The following is a 22,416-nucleotide window of genomic DNA, read 5'->3' as shown; positions in this document are numbered from 1 at the left end:
TAACAGTTGGACAGAAGAAGAGCCACCCTAGATATGAGAGCAGAACTCCGAGTTAGGACAAATGAATCCCTTATATACTTGAAGCAATTGCTCAGGAGAGAAGTAGTTATGGCATCTGTACAGCATTCTCAGCTTTTGGGAGGTAGGTTTAGCAATGTTGAGGATGTGTGGCATCTATGACATATTAGAGGAAATAGCATATCTATTTTAGAATTTGGCAGAATGATTGCATCCTGAAATGTGATTGGTGGATATCATCTAATTTGGAAAGTGTTAATTGGTAAATACTGCTTTATTACTTTTGAATTTTACCAAATTTCTACCTTCCTGTTCGGAGATGCTGCATAGATCTGCATTGATAGATGTAATATCAGCTCTAGAAACAGATCTAGTTTGAGAATTAGGGGGAAGGGAAAAATGTGAAGAAGAGTGAAGAGTAGAATCATCAGTGTAAGATTGGATAGAATTAGTCGTAGTAAGAAGTAAATCATTGATAAAAAGAAGTAAGAGAGTAGGTGAAAAAGCAGAGCCCTTTGGGACACCACTAGATAGAGAAAGAGCGAGAGATCGAACCCTTGACAACAACTGCCATGCATTGGTTCTCCAAGGAAGCTAAAAATTAGGGAACAAAATGGGGGAGAGAAACCATAAGAGGGAAGTTTAGAAAGCAAACACTTGCGCCATACCCTGTCAAATGCTTTGGAGATGTCGAGAGCCACGACGAAAGTTTCCCCATAATCCCTAAGAGAGGATGACCAAAGATGGGTGCAGTAGGAGAGCAGATCCCCAGTCTATCTCTCTTGGCGAAAGCCATACTGGTGATCCAACAAAAGAGAACGGCGTTCAAGGTGACAGAGAAAATGAGAGTTCAAGATACTTTCGAATCTTAGAGGGGGATGAAGTTAAGGCAATGTGGCAATAATTGGAGGGGTAATGAAAGGGGAGTGGGTAATAGGAGTAGAAGATACAGTAGTTTCTCAACTTCATTTGCCCTATCTCTCGCCCTACATGCAAGAGAACAGGTGAGCGATCAAACCGTGATTGTAAAGTGAAAGTTTTGGTAGAAGATGGGATAAATGCACTCATACCACCCTGTATAACCCCAGCAATGCTGTCAGCACATACCGAGGCATCCTGAGTGGAAGAGCAACATTCATTCCAAGGAAAGTCGGAGAAGAATGCTCGCAAGGATTGCCAGTTTGTCCTCCGATAATGCCATAGTTGGCGTTTAGAGGGGGTGGGGGAGGTGTAACTAAATATAAAAGTAAATGAAAAGTGTAACTAAATACAAGAGTAAGTAAATGAAAAGTGTAACACAATATACAGCTCCACCCCGACTTACGACCTACTCGACTTACGACCACCCGGACATACGACCGCCCCAGTCATACCAAAATTTTGTCAAATTACGTACTTTCGAGTCCCAATGTCAGTGATTGCGCTGTGTACTGACAAAAAAAAATTTTGTAATTTGCTATAAAATGGCTGGCAAGCTTAAAAGTGAGAGTTTTGTGGTGCTGAGAAGAAAAAGACACCCATTTTAGATTTTCTATGTATTATTTAAGCAATTTAGACTTACGACCTGGATTTGGGTCCCTAACCCCATTGTAAGTCAGGGAGCAGCTGTACATGTAAGTTTGAATATAAGTATTGTAAGTGTAAGCAAACCCTCATTGTCTTCCACCTCAAGATTCATTTGCTACAATAAAACTAGCACAGTATAAAAGTATACTGTTAACTTTAATATTGTTTTTGGAAGGGATTTTTCAGCAAAATCGTGCTTGAAAACATGGAGGGGAGGGGGGGGGATATCGCATAAGTCAGAATTCTAGATAAGTCGGACAGCCTCGAGCTCCATATACAGAGTATTGTAGTACGACTAAGAGAGGTCTTACTTATATGGATATATTTGCGATACACTGTATCAATATTAATCGAACATTATTTATTACCGGCATCAAAAAAAATAAATAAATACTATTACCTCCATAAGCCGGAACACTCCAATAGCCGGAATTTAAATTTTCTCGGAAAATCATTACCAAAGCCCGAATTTTCGGCTTTTGGAACGATTTCCAAGGAGCACATTTTCTGAAAAATTCTGATAAAATTTTCCTGGTGCCTGGAAATTCCCAAAAATTCTGGGGATGGGGGACTTTTTCTGGTTTTGAGAGATGAAAATCAGGCACATTTTCTGGAAATTCTGAGAAAAATTTTCCGATACACAGAAAATTCTGGATAGGTATGGGGGATTTTTCCCAGCTCTGAGAGATGAAATAATGCACCATTCTGGAAAATTCCATGAAAATTCCGGTATCCAGAAAAATTTCAGGGATGGGGGATTTCTTTCCAGGTTTGAAAGATGATATACTGTACACTACTATACTTACTGTAAAGTGCAATTTCTGGAACTTCCGAGAAAATTTTCCAGGTACCTGGAAAATTCCGGGGATAAAAGATTTTTTTCCAGCTTTGAGAGAGTCATCTCATTACCTGGAAATCTCTCATTCCTGGAAGTGCTTTACACCAATTGTTTCGGCTAATGGAGATATCACTATACCCGCACAGTCGTGGAATATCAGAGTGTTCTACCAATGAAAAATGAAACAGAGCAGTAATTCACAAGGTACATCTGCTGGTGCACTGCTTGGTGTTCTAGGACATACTAGGTACATCTGCTGGTGCACTGCTTGGTGTTCTAGGACATACTAGGTACATCTGCTGGTGCACTGCTTGGTGTTCTAGGACATACTAGGTACATCTGCTGGTGCACTGCTTGGTGTTCTAGGACATACTAGGTACATCTGCTGGTGCACTGCTTGGTGTTCTAGGACATACTAGGTACATCTGCTGGTGCACTGCTTGGTGTTCTAGGACATACTAGGTACATCTGCTGGTGCACTGCTTGGTGTTCTAGGACATACTAGGTACATCTGCTGGTGCACTGCTTGGTGTTCTAGGACATACTAGGTACATCTGCTGGTGCACTGCTTGGTGTTCTAGGACATACAAGTGTTAATAAGATTGGGTCAAATTGTAAAATAAAGTCACAGTTAACATACCTGGTGGAAGTTAGTCTGACAGGTGGAGCTGGTGGCTTATCCTCATCATCAGACATGTTGAGGGGAGGGAGGGGAGGCCCGAATGTACTCAATTTGGCGGCTTAAGCAGGCATTCAAAACAATAAATATTTCCTTTTTACACCCCTCACACGTTGCCCTTAACCTATGCTTATGCTTCTGGCTCCTCTTTTGGCTTGTGTTTACGTCCCCCTCGTCTCACTGTTTGTATAAACGTGTCATCATCGTCTTGTTGTCTCCACCAGCATCACCCAATGCCGGTGTCCCATACCCTTTCACTTTGTACTTTTCACCATTCGACTGTTGTGTGAACACTTCTTTGTTTTACTTAGAAATCGATTTTGACTCTTAAACAGCTGCCAACCAGTTTTTTAATGTGCACCTTGTGACACACGTATGTAGTATACATGTACTTGTACACATGTACTTCTTAAAGGAATGTCTGAAATAAAATACAGGGTATTCTTAATGCAGTATTACAAAAATTAACATTCTCTTAATAAAACTATGCATATCAATTAGTCTTCTTCCTAGTACAGTACTGTAAATCATGTGAAAATTGTTGAAGATTCTTATACAGTAGTTTAATGCACTATTTAAACAGAGTTCTTACACCTCTATCATTTGTGTAATTTTACATTAGACAACAGCATACAAAATGTACGAGTGATGATAAACCAATATTGTACACTGAATAAGATATAAAGAAAGAAATACAGTACTGTACAATACAGTATTATGGAATAAGCTTTGCTGTATGTTAAATTAACCCTTTGGCTGCCGACTTGACTATACTATTAAAAAAAAAATTATACCTGCTGGCTATGGATTGTGACCTTATCTGTAATCTACAAGGGACATTTTTTTTTATCTCCCTTGGCTGAGCTCCTCCTGCCATCTGTTAGATGCTTGAGATTAATTGTTATACAGTATAGTCTGCATTTACGCGGTTAATTGACCCGTGGAGGTCCGCGTAAAACGAGAAACGCGTAAACGAAATAACAGAACATATGGGATTAATTGAAATAGAGACTGGGCCGACCCCCAAACTCCACCTTTTCCGACACAATACGTACGTTGTAGTAAAAATAACATCTTAATTTTATGATGGTATGCACACACAATTAATATTTAAGAGAAATATCAATAATATTAGGCTTTTTAACACTTACGCTAGTAGAAAAGATGGCTGGGCACACGGGGAGGGGGGGTTGGTTCCGAGGCAGAGGGCAGATTATTGGCCCTCACCCGTATCACTTGTATCAATTGTAACACTATCCACCACAGAGGCTTGCAGGGCCTCTTTGTCAAACCCCTCAAAGTCCATATCCTCACTATCACTGACTTGGGCCGGCTGTGGTGGGTGGCGGGTGAAGAACTCGGTAATGTTTTGATGACTGGGCTACCTTGTGCGCACCCTGCCCGTGCTGCTTCCCGCGTAAATGATGAAATTTACCGCGTAATTAAAACATTTCATTCTGGCAAGGTGCCGCGTAAACAAAAACCGCATAAATCCAGACTACAGTCAACCCTCGCTTTACGCGTTTCCACGTTTACGCGGTACCCTGCCGAAACCGGAATGCTCACTTTCCGCGGTGTGTACCCTTTTACGCGGAGAGCGGCGCAAGCAGGGTGCGCACAAGGTCGCTCAGTCATCAAAACATTACCGAGTTCTTCACCCGCCACCCACCACAGCCGGCCCAAGTCAGTGATAGTGATAATGAAAGTGAGGATATGGACTTATATGGACTTTGAGGGGTTTGACAAAGAGGCCCTGCAAGCCTCTGTGGTGGATAGTGATACAATTGATACAAGTGATACAGGTGAGGGCCAATAATCTGCCCTCTGCCTCGGAACCCCCCATCCCCGTGTGCTCAGCCATCTTTTCTACTAATGTAAGTGTTAAAAAACCTAATATTATTGATATTTCTCTTAATTATTAATTGTGTGTGCATACCATCATAAAATTAAGAAGTTATTTTTACTACAACGTAGGTATTGTGTCTGAAAAAGTGGAGTTTGGGGGTCAGCCCGGTCTCCATTTCAATTAATCCCATATGTTGTGTTGTTCACTTTACGCGGGCCGCCGTGGGTTGAATTAACCGCGTAAAGTGAGGGTTCACTGTATACTGTATTACAATAATTTTGTTTACCATTTTCATGCATTTCAGATTTAATTTCAACATTTCAGAGTACTGTAGTGTACAGTACATGTACAGTACTGTACTATACATCAGTGTTGGCCATCTTAATAACTATGTGTTATAATAAATCCTATGCGAGATATTATTAAATTTGCTGTACTGTAATACAGGTATATTGATAAGACGTTATAATATTTTTTTCATTAATTAACACTTTTGAGAACCTCACCAGAAATGTTATAGTGTAGTACAGAACAGCCAAAGGGTTAAGCTCTTAACTAATATTATTAAATAAAATACAAAACAGAAAGCACCAATACAATAGGACAATGTGTTTATATGACCTGAAAAATGTATTTAAAGCATTTAAAAGGTAAGCATAAAAAGATCCAATCATATCCAACACAGTACAGTTGTATACCTATGTGGTGGGGTATATACCCCATCCCATATTTAGCTCTCTTCTGCTGAAAAATCCCAGCTTTTTTTGTAGATGATCTGCTTGTGTCTAGTGTCAATAAAAAAAATATTAAAATACAGGCTACCCTGCCATTAAATTTTTTAGATCAACCCTAGTCCCACACTCTGTAATTCCACAACTTTTAAACTAGCCTTTGAGTCTTTAACTCATCTAAATACTAAATAAATGGTTTTCACATGAAAAGCAACATATGGTTGGTGGCATACAGTACTGGCCTGCAAACAAAAACTTGTACATAATACAAGATTCCTCAACTACAGTTAAGTTGAATTATAATATATAAAGCTAGAATATTATATTTTATTCTGAATTATATTAAAAAATCTAATAATTTTGTACTAATTCTGCATAACCATTTTCTAATATACAACAAATTTCAACCAACTCAAATGATCACACTGCACAGTAATGTAAAGTTTTGACAAGTTATCTGAACTGAAAAAGGAAGCCTTTACAAGTTACAAGCTATGTACTGTAGACTGGCTTGGGCTTAAATTAGACCTTCAAAGCCATTCTCAACCACACTAACATCTTTGGCATACTTCCCTAGTTATTGCTGTCACTACAGTGTTGCTCTTTCATATGTCAAGTCTCTAGTGAGTTAGAAGCAGCTCACTGAAACAATTAACACAAGCACAAAAATAGATAAAGTAAATTAAACAGAGTGTTATACAGCACTTGGATTTACATGTTGCTTCATTTTTCAATTTGCAAAAGAGAATTTATGTGGGCCAGGTCCCCTACTTGTATTCTGCAACCCACCAAATACTGTAACATTTTAATACATGTCTCTCTACATTCCACAAAATTAGGTACTACAGTTGATGGTGTGCTACACTTATTTTTGGTCATTAGTTCAGATCAAAATTTACCAAGTGTCTGTCAGCAGAAATGAATGATTGATCAAGATATACAGTATACAGGTATAAAATACAGTAGTGCATCTGGCAGCTGGACAGTTTTAGTCATGTGATGCTGTTCTGTCAGCAGAATAAGATTATTACACATTCCAATTCTATGGTAATAAGGAAACAAGACTTTAAAAAGTATTCAAAATAAATCCTTAATATGCCAGGGTCATTTAGATTGAAACAGAATGTTATGTTTGAACTGGGCGAGTTCCATCAGGTAAATTTAATTCAGAGTTAATAATACAATACCGGGTGCATCAAGAAACAAGTTTGGGTTCAGGCCACCTAGAATACATACTTAGTATGCCTTCAATATCATAAGACATCTAAATGAGCATGGAGTGTTTAAAGTCCCTGTCTGGGCTTGATGTACAGTCTTGTTCAAGATTCTTCGAACACTACTGGAAACAGCTGGCAACTCAAGGCCGTTTGTTTACTTTTGTACGTAGTATAATATAAAATGAAACAACAAAGCCCAACCATTAAATTAAGCAACGGGGAACTAATAACCAATCACTGATCACTTTTACATTTATTCATAATTTTTACTAAGTACTATAGTAAACAAACGGCCTTGAGTTGCCAGCTGTCTCCAACAGTGTTCAAAGAATCTTGAACGAGACTGTACCTGTACTGTATGGTACTGTAAATTGCAAATGACTGTAGAAGATTATCATCAGATAACTGGGGAGTTTATCCTGAAATCCCAAATTATAGGCAAGATCAAAGTGGCTGCCTTGTGTTGTCAGCCAGCCTCAGCCTATGGTCGTGGATCTCTTATCACCTTGGCAGAGTGGCTACCACCAAGGCCCTTACAAAATGTTCCCTAAGAAATTACCATTGTCAGTCAAGAAGGATTATTGAGTCAAGAAGCAAATGTGCATTACCACCAGGGAAGGAGTGAATACAAGAATAGAAGCAAAGTGTAAATGCGAATGTGAATACTTTATGAAAGTATTCATAACTGCATTTAATATGTAAAAATTAACTTTTTACATGTATACCCCAACAAACTTATGTTCCCTTGACCACCATTTTGCATAACCGATAATTATATAACAAGAAAATACTCCGCAAGCTTCTCTGACTACCCTGTTGATCTGACAATTAGAGGAGCGGCAGAGTGCTTTTTAGTTTGGCGCTCAGTGGCATGGTGCGAATTGTATTTCGTGAATTATCAAGATTCCACAATGTATATGGTGTTCATATCTCTCTCCCTCTTTGTCTTTTCTTTTCTTCTCTTCTCTCCAACTTTGTGTTATGCAATCATACCTAAATGCCCCATAAACAATAGCTAGCATTTTAAGTAGAGCATATAATGTCTTTAATGGGGATAGTGTACAGTGATCAAATCAGATTTGAAAAAGGCCTAACGAGAGCTAATAGGTACGAGATGACACTTGATGTGCAAACGTATTCTCGTATGATTAGCCTATTATGCTGTAAGTTTCATCATATGTAAAAAATATAACATACGGTAATAAATAATAGAACAAAACACAATATAGTACAGTAAATAATCTGACTTTAAAATAAAAGACAAACCAAATCACAAGGAAATCCATTTCCCTTACCACTAACCCCCTCCCTCCATAAGGAGTGGGATTGGCCTTGCCACATTTGCCAGTGTGTTTTTATTTATTTATTTTTATATTCTAGTATGATCAACCTCTTATGGTGTATATTACTTAATAAATAATATATTAAATATAGAACAAATACGATATATAATACGTACTATGACTTAAAAATAAAAGGACAAGCTGTATCAGAAGGTAATCTCTTCCCTTCCCGTCGACAGCCGTCAAGGACAGTTTTTGACCTGAATGCAGTATTTTTTAATTATTATATTCTACTATGATCAGCCTCTTATGGCATACAATTCATCATAAATAATATAGCCTTCAATAACAGTAAAAAATAATATATAATTTGTATTTTGACTCAAAAATAAAAGGATACGTTGAATCAAACGTGACGTCTCATGTTATGTTCTCTCCCTCCTCCCTCCCACAATATATAGTAACCTAACAAAAAAAACAACAACAAAAAAAACATTGAGAGAAGCCATTTATTAATCCGTAGATGCCTGTATTTCTCCAGTAACCATACAGAATGGGTTTATGGACAAGGTACCTCAGCAAACTGAAGGTGAAAAAAAAAAAGGTTCAAAGAACATCTTGTGTGCGTGTTGGAAGGGCTGTTGAATCAAAATACTGTATATGGTGTTCGCCCACACAAGTTTCTACTAGCCCATAATTGTTTTCAAAATGTGTGGGATATCTTTTAAAACTCTTAATGGCAGACAGTGGCTTCAATTTATGTAGGGTTTTCAGGATCTGAACCATTTCTTAAATCAGGGTGCAGTGAGAGAATGAAATACCCGGTACTGTATCTTCCCAGCTTTGGCCAAAGTACAGTAATATCTCCCTTAGCCGGAATCCCTCAAACCCAGAACTCTCCGATAGCCGGAATTGAAATTTTCTCTCAAAATCGTTCCCAAAGCCGGAACTTTCCAGAAAATTCTGGCTTTGGGATCGATTTTCCGAGGGCACGTTTTCCAGAAAATTCTGAAAAATTTCCCATTACCCGCAAATTCCAGGGATGGGGGAGTTTTTCCAGGTTTGAGAGATGAAAATCAAGCACATTTTCTAGAAATTCCGAGAAAAATTTTCCGTTGCCCGGGAAATTCCGGATGCGGGATAATTTTCCGGGTTCGAGAGATAATGTAATGGTAAATTTCTGGAACTTCTGAGAAAATTTTTGTTACCCGGAAAATTCCGGGGATGAGAGATTTTTTCCGGCTTTGAGAGAGTCGTCTCGTTACCCGGAAATCTCTCATCCCCGGAAGTGCTCTGCACCAATTGTTCCAGTTAACAGAGATATCACTGAATAATGAAACCTGACTACCAAACACAATGAATAGTGTAACTGGTGACCCCTTTCCAAGGCTCCACAGGCCTGCCAACTGTTTATGGGCTCCACACATGTGTGTGTCAAATGGCTCAACCATTCCGTGACGTATTCATCAAAACCATGGGAAGATAATTCAATACATCACTATACATACAGTGAAACCTCGAAGATCCGGACCCGGTAAATCCGGATTTTGGAAGATTCGGACAAAAAATTTGGGGGTTCTGGGCTAAGAAGCCTCCCTAAGAAGCATTCCCAAAACAGGGTGAAGGTAGTTTTAGGCTTAAAATTTTTATCTTATAAAATGTCACAGACTAAACTGAGCAAAATATAACTTGCATTGCTGGATTCCTTGCAAGATAGCAATAATTTGAGTACAGACATCACATAGTTTGCACACGAGATAAAAATTTTAGTCCTTTAGTGTAGTACAGTAATTTGCTGCTAAAAACTATGGCTTTTTCACAAAAAAATCTGTATATCTAACCCCAGTGGTCATGATAATACATATTATTTTTTATGTCTTTTTGTATCATTATTTATCGTTTTTATACATTTAGCACATTCACCGGAAGATTCGGACAATCGGCTTTTTCTGACAGGTGGTCCCCCCTTTTAGTCCGGATCTTCGAGGGTTCACTGTATGTACTGTACCTTTTTACCAGTACAGTACCTGGATGAGTGGACTCGAAGTGCCCCAGAATTGAAAGAGTGACCTTAAAGACAGGAGGCTGTATTTACTCAGCAGCTACACTTCAAACCATCAAACATTCATGTACTGCAGAGGGGTAATGGACTGGTAGACATGTCCAGAACCCAATGCACAGCAGGTGGTGGGAGCCATATGAGCAAACAGCTGGAACCACTGACCATGGAGCCCCCATGGAGCGGTGAAACCCTGAGGGAGAACAAGCTGCACCTGATACAAGCAATAATAATACCAACCAAAGCTGCACCTGATACAGATACTGCCTGCCCCCACCACCAAAGTGCAACCCAGGATTAAGTCTCTTCATGCCTGCCACACCTCCCACTCACAGTAGTCCAATTTTTCACCAATAATGAAAAAAAAGAGCATAAACAAGAGATGAAAAGCAGGCAGTGTGTTAGCAGACAACAGGGTACATCTGGCCCCCACCAATGGCAGCGTTGACATGAAGGATATTGGTCTGCAATCACATGATGTGGCTGAGATAGGTGAGCATGATGACAAGTACAGGACAGTATTCTCTTCATGATTCAATATCCCATCTGTTTTGAAGAACAATGGCAGTTTCTTGGGAGGGGGGGGGGACCTTTTGTACTGTAAGTCCTGATTATAGCTGTTGATAGCACAAAACTGCCCTTCAAGGATGGAGGTTCTATCTCTGTAGATAAGGGCTGACTTAATAACAAGAGTGACTTGCAGAGGGCTTGTCCACAAAGAAGTAAGTATCTCAAGTCCAACCTTTTCCCCTATTTAACAACTCTAGCTAAGTAACTTAAGTCCTATAGAGTAGATTGATTTATGCAGAAATAATCAATACAGCACCATACCATTACAAATAGAGATGTAAAAAAAAAGGGGTTTATGTTAGATGGAAAAAAAAATGATTTTTCTAGAATTTTTCCGGTATTTTTGGAGCCTATCGTAACCTTACATTCTGAGTTGCTTCCAATACAGGTACTCCTCTACTTACGAACGAGTTACGCTCCTGAGGCTTGTTTGTAAGTCCAACTTTACTCTTGTAGATACCAAATATATTGTATAAAATTGAAAGATTATGGATATTTAGTGGTGGGCACAGCTAACTAAAAAGTTAACTTCGTTAACGCTAAACCGCTAAAGAGCTAAAAAAATTTGCGGAAGCTAACGCTAACCGCTAACTTTTATTATATGAATTTAGCTTCTTTTCTTTTTTTTTGGGGGGGGGGCTCTAAAAACCCTTAAAAACAGGCCTAGAGAGCTGAAATTTTCATATGTAGTCTTGTAGCTTAGATATAGAGCTTTCCAAAAAGGTATAGCATGCCAAGATCAGATGATGATCAAGGTGTACACAAATAATTAAATGAACAAAAGAAATTAAACATTAGTTTACATTCAAGTTTCAACATACACTTTATAATCTTTATTTACTGTACGAAAAGACAGAAAGTATTAAACGAATCCAAAATCTATAGTACTGTAGTATTGTATAGCATAGGTAGCAAATAGCATCACGCCAAGATCAGATGACGATCAACTTATCAAGGTGTACACTGTACACAATTTCACAAATAATTAATTTGCATTCTCATACAACCTATCGGCCTTGTTCATTATTCATGTAAATATGCAATACCAACCACATACACATTATACCAGTGCATTTTTATATAACTTATTGTTGGTCTTAGTCATGTAAATAAACAGAAAACTCTAAACTTTAATGAAAAGTAAGTTTTTAGAAAATTTTGTTTGGCGCACACCTTGGATGACATCCTGGTTATGAACTTATGCAGTACAGTACTTAGCACAACTAAATATATTGACACAAAAAAATCCTAAATAAATTAACAAATAAATGTGAAATTAAATTATACATTAGTTTACAATTACATTCTTTGATTCTTTCAACATACACTGACAGTCTTTATTTACTGTACAAAAAAAAAGTATTAAACTTCAATAATCGAAAAATTCCATTCACATTTACACTTGCTAACACGCAGTCAGCCAAGCGTGCCTGACTGGCTGCTCGAGACACGCGTCGCTGCGTCACACGCTTACAACAGACAGAAACAAACATGTATAAATTTTGTTAGCGGACTTAAAGTTAGCGGAACTAAATTTAGCGGAAGCTAATTGGTCCGCTAATGGTTTCCAAAGTTAGCAAAAACGCTAATCCGCTAACGAGAAAGTTAGCTTCGCTAATTAGCAGTTAGCGGCTTAGCGGAATCGTGCCCATCACTGGATATTTAGTACAGCTATACCCTTTAATACAGCCTTAAAACCTGGCTCAATCTTCTCCTCTTAGGTAATGTTTGTTCTATCTGGAGTTTTCTTCAAAATAATCCAGTCTCATCCACATTAAACACCTGTTCTGGCAGGTCTCAGTGATGATGTTTGTATCTCTAAAAGTTTGTAAGTTGAACGTTCTTAAGTAGAGGAGCAACTGTACAAGATATCATTACAGGGGGGCCCCAGGTTACAAACGGGTTCCGTTCCTGAGGACGTATGAAGTCGGAACATATGCTATATGCATACCAGACTTACAAAACAATGTTGAAAATCCCACTATATCATAGCTTAAGTCCTTATATACTGTACATCTAAAATCACTTGATTTAAGACAAAAGAAGAAACTGAATGACAAAATACAGTCAATGAAAGTAATAAATAAGTCCTCAGGTAAATACTGTTGTACTGTACTGTAAATATCAAGTTTAACCCCGTTTCTATCAGCGGACATTCATAAGTCGGGGACCTCCTGTACAGTGTTTTTAGATAATTTACACATTTACTTTAATTCATTTACAATAATTATTGTCAAAATAAGCACTATAAAGTACAGTCAGTCCTCGACTTACGAGGGGTTAGGGACCGACGACCAGGCCGTAAGACGAAAATGCGAAAGTAATACATAGAAAATCTAAAATGGGTGCCTCATTTTCTTCTCAGCACCACGAGAACTCTCACTTTTACGCTTGCCAGCCATTTTAAAGGGAATTACAAACAAAAATTTTGTCAGTACACAGCGCGATCATTAACTTCGGGAATCGAAAATACGTACAGTACAGTGCTCCCTCGGTTAACGAATTACCTTTCATAAGAATCTTCAACTCGATTAACGAACAAAAATTCGGTTAACGAAATCCTTACGAAATCGTGTCAACATGTTTTCGCCTGCTCACCAGCTGGAGTATTAGTCCGCCAATACAGTAATCGGTTTTAAGGCTTAAATTCATTACCATTTGAGTAAATATCAAGAAGGTTGTACTATTCAATAATTTTCCAAGTCTTATATTAAAATTTTTAGTCATTTTAACAATTATTTAACATAATTGAAGTACAGGGAACTAGTTTTTAGCGTGCCAAACAGCCACTTGACTCACCCAGAATGGAGTCAGTTTGTGTCTGCTCAGTGGAGGAAGCATCTTGCTTGAGACTCTTGAACATAAACTATTTTTACGTTTTTACAGTACAATTATTGGTCATTCTGAAATTTATTTTACATATTGACAATATATGATGCAGTGCAGCGTTGATTTAAAGAAAATAATCTTGAATTACACCTAGTGAACTTAAAATTTTGTGGGTGAAATGGCGGCATGAAGCATGGGGTGACTTCTCTTCCACCCCCACTGCCTTCTCTTCTCCTTTCTCCTCCACCCCCACTTCTAATTCCCATCATCATCAACCAGGAGCCTTCTACATGCACACCTCAAAGCAAGTGTACTTTACTGCATTTATTTTTAGTTTGTATGTAATTTTCGGTGAGCTGGAACCAATTACCCAAAATCCCATTGAAACAATGGTTTCGGTTAACGAAATTTTCGGTTCATGAACGACCTTCTGGAACGAATTGTGTTCATTAACCGAGGGACCACTGTAATGTGAAAAATACTTTATACGAGCATGGCCGTCGTATGTTCGGGTTGTCATAAGTCGAGGAGAGACTGGATATATATTACAAAAATAAAATACTGTACAAAATACAGAGCTAACGGTAATATTTTAGATTAGGTAAGAGTCAGGTAAGGTTTGGTAGGTTAGTATGGTTAATTTAATGAACAATAGCTTAATTATAGAATGTAGCAGTATCTGTTACCTCCATAATGTAAGCTGGTAGCCAACTATTGAAGTAAATAATACTGATGTTCCACAATCTTTTGTTCTCATACTGAACCAAACGAACCTTAAAAACCTAATCTTCTCTATTAATCTTAAAAAGAACGTAAAGGTAGAGCAGATAATTAGCACCCGAATGCATTTATATATTTTGTTCATAATTCCCAGAGTTGTTTTGTAGATGATACAGAGTAATAAAATCAAAGCAACAACATTGTAGTATTTTATTTCTTTGTAGCCTATCCTTCTATCATAAATTATGTGTTAGTGGGAAAGGCATGAATGAAAAGGGAAATAATAGGCTAAAAACACTGCGAACACTGATCATAAGACAGTAATTTTTCGTCTACAGTAAGTCCTCGCTTAACGTTGTTTCGGTACTGCGTAGCTAAACTTTAAATACCAAAAATTCGTTTAACATCCCGGTGACTAGGTACAACGTCATTTGCGTCGTCACGGACTACTTTTTACGGCGCATCACCATCTCTCGTCTGGACGCACCACGCTTCCTCGGCTCAGCACGCTGTCCTCACTCGCTGAACGTCACAGCGTCCCTGAGCGACGCCAACCTAGTCTTTGTTACGACTTCACATCATTCGTGTGTGTTCAAGTGCTTTTGCTCTAAAACTGTACTCTAACCATTCGAAATGGCTTCCAAGCGCCCATCAAGTGCTACTGAGCGCTAGTGTAGTGAAGAGGCAACGTAAGACCATTCCCCTTGCTATGAAAATGGATATACAGTATTAACCCGATTTGAAAAAAGGAACGTGCTGTGGACATAGTCGCTGTGCTTGGTCTAACTCCCACAACGGTGCATACTATCTGGACCAATGCTGACAAGATAAGATTAGTACTGAAAGTGGTACTTCTCTGAGTGCTACTAAGAAACTCGTACTAGAAACACTTTGATAGAAAAGGTGGAAAAGATGCTGGCTATGTGGATGGAGGACCGGAATCAACGCAATGTCCCTGTGAGCCTTATGATTATCCAGCATAAGGCCAGTTCCTTGTTTGACGACATGAAGGAAACGGAGGGTAAAGAATCGAAGGAAGACACCTTTACAGCCAGCCGAGGATGGTTTCAACGATTTAAGCGTCATTATAACCTCCACAACATAAATATGACAGGTGAAGCTGCTAGTTTAGATATGGTTGCTGCCGAGACATTCCCGCCAGAATTTAAACGGATTATCCAGCAAGGAGGCTACTCATCGAAGCAAGTCTTCAATGTGAACGAGACTGGTCTCTTTTGGAAGAGGATGCCCAAGAAGGAGAAAAGAGCGCCAGGTTTTAAAGTGGCAAAAGACTGCTGGACGCTGCCGGCGACTTCAAGCTGAAGCCGATGTTGATTTTTCGCACTGCCAACCCACAGGCCCTGAAAGGTTACTCTAAGGTTCACCTTCCTGTGATCTACAAGGCAAATAAGAAGGCATGGATCACCAGTGCCATATTTAGCCAGTAGTTAACCATGTATGCCATCCCTGCAATGAAGGAATACTGTGCCAAGGAAAGCCTTGACTTCAAAATTCTTCTGATCGTTGACAATGATCCAGCTCATCCTCCCAATCTCGACAACTTGCATGACAGTGTAAAAGTTGTATTTCTGCCGCCCAACATGACAGCACTGATGCAGCCTATGGACCAAGGCGTCATCGCTGCATTCAAGACGTATTATTTACGCCGTACCATGGCCCAGCTGCTCAAGGCTACAAACGGAGAAAATAAACCTTCAATCCGAGAATATTGGTGGGGCTTCAACATTCTTCATGCAATTGACAACATTAGCAAGGCATGGGAAGAGGTTTCAGAAAGTTGCCTGAATGGTATGTGGCATAAATTGTGGCCCGAGTGAATCAACAGTTTTACGGGATTCACGGACTTAGTCCCAGCCTTGAATAGGGATATCCTCAGCTTGGCAGGCAGGCTTTGATGAGCTGGAATCAGAGGATATTGAGGAAGTCCTGGCATCCCATACAGAAGAGCTCACTAACGAAGATCTGCAACAATTAACAGAACACAGTGCCGTTGAAGACCACGATGAGGAAGAACCTCACGAACGCCAACTTTCAAGAGGATGGCAGAAGCGTTCAAAATGATCCAGCAAGGTATGCAAATCCTTATAGATGACAACCCAAGCAGAGATCGTAGCTGAAAGATTCAACACAACATTGATGACAGTCTTGGTTGTTACATGGAGATGTATAAGGAAAACAAGAGGAGTAGCACCAAGAGGTCAACACTGGATTCATTATTTTTGTCGCCGGCAGCCGAGGAGGAGCACACAGCAGTCGAGGAGGAGCAAACCACAATGGAGGTGGAGCAAACAACAATGGAGGAGGAGCAAACAGTGGCGGAGGAACCCCAGTCAGAGCAGGAGGAGAGGCAGCCGCAGTCTCAGTGATTCACCACCCTCTTCCTCCGCTCCTGCCTCCTTCGCTTCACTACCCACCACACATTCACTCTACCACCTCCTCCCATCGGTGAGTCCCAATACAAACTTAGTACTGTAGTTGCATATGTGTGCATTATTTTTTATAGAAATGGCCATGATTTTCTGTATATGTAATGGATTTCATGGGGCAAAGGGAGGCTCAGGAATGTAACTCCCCTATTTTATCTATTTATTATGGGGAAAATTAATTCGCTTAACTTTGTTTCGTATAATGTCGCGTTTTCAGGAAAGTGACCCTGACGTTAAGCGAGGACTTACTGTATGTGCTTTGTATACGAAGAAATAAATTAAAGTACCCCCTGTATTTACCATAATTATGGCACCGTTGAATCTCCAGTCACGACCATGTTTTGGTTCACATCATCTGCTATACGGGAGCATCCTCGGTCTTTGTTTACAAGTCACGAAATAAACGACAATCCCATCGGGCGTGTTTATCATGATTCATATTGGATTGAGCTGGTTCATTTTTTTCTGGAGATATTGTTTGGATGATATGAAAATTGAAACAAAAATGCACTAGTTACAAAGTTAGGTGAGGTTAGGTTGGTTAGGTCAGGTTCTTATAGGTTCTGTGCATTGTTGTTTCGATTTTCTTATTTGCATCACCCAAGCAACATCTCCAGAAAATTTAGTGCAATTCCATAAAGTCCTTCTGGCACTAAATGTCTCCTCCAACATTACCAAAATGAAAATGGAACCTTCAAAGCCAATGATACATTTGCACTAAACTGATAACATTTCCAAAGTAACAGATAATGTACTGCCACATTTCAATATCGCTCATGGATGGATGGAAGTTGCCAGTGTCTCCTCATGAGAACCAAGATGAAAATACTGTATTATGAAAGTATTGTGCCACAAAACGTTTTCCTCGAGCTCTTTTCGTATTTTCTCAAGGTAAGAAAGCTCTTTATCTTCTATGGAGAAGGCGCAAGTTGGTGCCAAGGCCATGCCAGTCGCTATGAATTAGCAAATTAAATAGTTTAATTATCTGGAACTCATAAAGGTAAATAGTACAGCACAGTATTTGGTTTAGCACATGGAATTCAAAATGAAAATACGTTTGCCTTATATGGAATTTAATAATTACCCTATTCTGAATCGATTTTCTTCTTTAGTACTTCTTGTGCAAATTGATAACAACAGAGATATAAGAAGTATTTGGAGAAAAATAGACAAATTATCATTGCAATTATCATATTTGCCAACAAGACATGATACTGACAGCTTCTGTCCTCTTGTTCCACCTAAGTACAACCCTGATATCAACTCCACTGTAAAATGTGTATATACAGTACAATACTATACTCTAATATAAATGTAAAAAAATAAATAACAAAGTGATATCCTTGGTAACATTCTGATATGCTCTTACTACCACCATGTTACTTGTACAGTACTATTCCAGATGATACTAAATGTTACATAATACTTCCTTGAGATAAATGTACAGTATATATCAAGTGCCCTCAAGAGAGATCAGGCTCTCAACTGGCTCAGCCATGTTAATATTATTATTATTATTATCCACTCTGTATCTGTATTTTCCTGGCTAAATAAACTGTTTCAATATCAAAGATTAAAACGAGTCTGTCGACAAAATCCCCATGTATTAATTATGATGTACAGTAACCCTCACCAACCATGATATGATGGCAGGGCTAGGAACACTACATTAAATTAAGGTAGGTTAGGTTAGGTTTTTAGGTTCAATAGTGTCCGCATGCCCTCGTTTACCCCACGACTTCCCTCTAATACAAACCCTGCCTACTTTTGTGGACTTCAAGAAATACCATAGCAGAAAATCAATTCAGAATTAAATTCGGTCAATATTCAGAAAGTGTTATCAGGGAACTGAGCATTATAAATACGGTCTTCTAGTGTAACTCGACGTGTTAAATACAAATATAACATTCATTGCCGTCGGAAATCAGGCATAGTGAAGATACTGAAAAAAAAAGTGGTAGGTCAAACAAAGTAAAAACCTAAAAAAAATAAATAAAAACCTTACCTAACCTACCTAACCCCTAGTGCATAAGAAACTTGCCTTAAATACTGTAAGCGATACAGGAGGATAAAGTGATGCGACTTGAATGAGGAAGTGGCCGTCAGTGTCCATCTCTTATCACAGTACCATGTACTGTATGGTGATCTACAGTATTGACACTGAATTACATCTCAGACACTTTAAAGATAAAAAAAAAAAACACAGTGAGCCCTAAAAATGACAATGGCTGCTGCTTCATTGTCCAAAATGCACTGAATAATGCAGCAGCCAGCCAATGTACATCCATCTCACACAGATGTCATCTTCTAATTGGCTGCAAACACTGATTAGAGCACGGGTATTACATCACACTAGCACTGGCGCTGATTGACGCGCATGACTATGACGTCTCATCAACACTCACGCTGATTGGCCAAATATTACACTTCTTTTGTTTTTTTTACTTTTACTCGAAAATTACCGGTATACATTTCGGACGGAAGCGTTATAGAATAAATTATTTTTATTTATTTTTCTCTACCTCCCCATATGACTCAATACTCAGGTCCCGAGTGACACTTTCTCAATGTTGACCTTAAATTCTAAGTAAGAAACTATGGAAACTATTTTCATCGTAAAGTCTATGTCATGTGCTAAACCAAATAATTATCCTCATAAAAAAGTGGGGTTAATTTAGGATAGTAGCCAGGTTAGGTTAGCACCAAAAATGGTCAGATTCATTCAAATCACAAGAACCATAAGAAAAACATATTTTTTATACACAAATCAAAATCTGGCTACTATCATAAATTGACCCACTGGCGATTTAGGATAGTAGCCAGGTTTCAGTTAAGTTAGGTTAGGGATGTTAACGTCACGCGGCCAATCAAAAGCGTTTTTTTTTTGCAACCAATTAAAATGATTTTGGGCTTAATTTGCGGTATTTTTGGCCCAATCAAATTTTATTTTTATTTTGGGTCTCATATTTCGAAATGGGCTGGACTAGCCATGGTTGTCGACGCCACCCGATGACAGGGCCATTTGTCGCACCCAGGGTTTTACCAGGGCCCTCACTCCTCACCCTAATAATATGCCACTCTTCTTGCTACTTTCGTCTACTTTCTTTGCGAACTATCTCCAAAATTTGACAACTTATGACTCTTTTTCACACCGTAATTATTTGTAATTTTACACTCCCTGTGATTCATCTCCGGAAATATACTCAAAGAAAACGATACTTACTTCACAAATCTATGACATTAAATTCAAATTCATTTCCGACCATGGAAATCTGCGATGGACGTCACTTAAATTATATGGAGCTCATTGCGAGTTTTGGGGAAAAAAACGAAGAAACTATAGCATTTTTTCGATCACATGGTGTTCTTCCAACCTCAGTAAAGTGTCCTAAGTGCAAGACTGAATGTAAATATCGCAAAGAACAACATATGTGGCGTTGGAAGAAGCTGCCCGCCTATACCCCCCCCGTTAAGTGAGAATCAACGTCAGCAACCAGGCCAATAAGGTAAGAAATAGGCAATTCCATCATATGGTGAATCAGTTTGGTTTTTGGTTTTCTATTTTTTTTTATTCGCTTAGCCATTATTTTTTTCGGAAAACGTCCAGCGAAAAAAATTGATAAAAAAACCCGGCTAATTTCCCCCAGAAATGAAGGTCATATTCGGTCTAAACACACACGAATACACTAGAAAAATATATTTTTGACTTTCTAACAGAGTGTGGTGTGCAAGTGCAAATTTACCAAAAAAAAATTTTTTTAAATCGAAACCTGGCTACTATCATAAAATTACCAAAATTGGCACCACTAAATCTGTTTGATCCATATTCCATGCTCCCAAAGGTAACTGAATGTAGTGCATTATCACAATACAACTAAAATTTCCCTATGAATCATTGATACTCATTGGTGTTTTTTGCTTAATAAATCTATTATTAGAATTAATTTTGTATCCTCTGCTTTATACCATTCACTTATTTTGTTTTAATGTGTACAGGTAGTATTTTTTTAAATAAATTACACAGGTTAAAGAGATATGGTTCAAAAGCCACAAGATAGGATAGGTCACATGCACCCTAGGTCTGTCACACCCCAAAACATCATAATAAATACTACATCTAAAACACTTCCTCTTTTACTAGTACCCGCAATAATCACAATAACGATAGAAGTATTGAACGTGCCTCCCGTAAACCTAACCTGAACCTGATATACCAGGGAAAAATGGGCTGGGCTAGCCACGGTTGTCGACGCCACCCGATGACAGGGCCATTTGTCGCACCCAGGGCTTTACCAGGGCCCTCACTCCTCACCCTAATAATATGCCACTCTTCTTGCTACTTTCGTCTACTTTCTTTGCGAACTATCTCCAAAATTTGACAACTTAAGACTCTTTTTCACACCGTAATTATTTGTACTTTTACACTCCCCGTGATTCATCCCCGTAAATATACTCAAAGAAAACGATACTTATTTCACAAATCTATGACATTAAATTACGAAAATATTATTTACCCGTTTCAGTGTACTTAGCTATGGTTGTTAGTTACCTGTAAGGGTAAATTGAACGTCACAGATCCCCCATTAAAGGGAGAAATTGGAGGATATGTTGGACTCCACAAACACTGAGGCCCACACAACCCTCGGTGATGACGTCACTGACAGCTGCTGACGCCATCTGTTGGCGACTCACGCCATCCACCGCCGCCAACATTAAATACTGTGCATGTAAAACTCCAACCCATTCACTTACCAAATGACCTTGGAGCACAATTTACATAAAGCGAAATAACGCTCTTCACTGTAACATCTATTCCGTTATATAAAACTCACTACAACAGTATTAGCTACACTGAACTTCACCAGTGGCCCGCATGTCCCACGGCCCTTAGGGCTGAGTTGGTGCCCCCAAGAACTATGTTAACATCCCAGGAAAAGATTATTGCACCGTTTTACCGCTACGCAAAGTCAAAATTAGAAAAGGTGAGTGGGCGAATCGGACCTGTCGAAGCTTGAAAATGTTAGTTATACAGATTCTGATCAAGACAAGGACTTCAATTCTGGTCACCGTATTACAGAATGGATATAGAATACTTGGAAAGAATTCAGAGGAGAATGACAAGACTAATCCCGGGCATTAGGAACCTTGAGTACGGAGACAGGTTAAAGCATCTTAATTTGCACTCCCTCGAGAGACGTAGAGTGAGGGGCGACATGATCGAGTTGTATAAATGGAAGTCAGGGCTAAACAAAGGGGACATTACAATGGTACTCAAACTTTCCAACCAGGAGCGAACTCGTAACAATGGTTTTAAATTAGACAAATTTAGATTTAGGCGCGAAATAGGTAAACATTGGTTTGGAAATAGAGTAGTGGACGACTGGAACAAGTTACCAAATATCATCATTAACTCAAGCACGCTGGATAGCTTAAAACTTAGGTTGGGTGGATATATGAGCAATAGGGGTTGGGTGTAAATGGGACTGCCCACTATGGGCCAATAGGCCCGCTGCAGTTTCCTCCATTCTTGTGTTCTTGTGTTTTCTGGACTTGCAGCTTCTTCAACCTTGAGCTGTGACCCCTTGTGGGGCGGGTGTCCGCCAGCTCCAGGTA

The 22,416-nt window shown here is 38.9% G+C and overlaps 1 protein-coding gene across 1 annotated transcript in view; it reads right to left on the bottom strand.

Moving 5' to 3' along the window:
- LOC121879600 (serine/threonine-protein kinase Pak-like) overlaps nt 1-21,448 on the bottom strand; it is a 122,820-nt gene extending 101,372 nt beyond the window's left edge. The window contains exons 1-3 of the mRNA XM_042386301.1: nt 21,353-21,448; nt 5,646-6,320; nt 3,063-3,522 (exon numbers count right to left, since the gene is read on the bottom strand). Of these exons, the coding sequence (XP_042242235.1) occupies nt 3,063-3,118 (56 nt within the window). The 5' untranslated portion in view covers nt 3,119-3,522; nt 5,646-6,320; nt 21,353-21,448. The remainder of the gene's footprint in view (nt 1-3,062; nt 3,523-5,645; nt 6,321-21,352) is intronic.
- Between the last annotated feature and the right edge of the window lie 968 nt (nt 21,449-22,416).

This window comes from Homarus americanus, unplaced genomic scaffold, assembly GCF_018991925.1.
Source record: "Homarus americanus isolate GMGI-L3 unplaced genomic scaffold, GMGI_Hamer_2.0 scaffold51859, whole genome shotgun sequence".
In the NCBI taxonomy this organism is placed as follows: domain Eukaryota; kingdom Metazoa; phylum Arthropoda; class Malacostraca; order Decapoda; family Nephropidae; genus Homarus; species Homarus americanus.
This window is presented reverse-complemented; position numbering and strand designations above follow the sequence as displayed.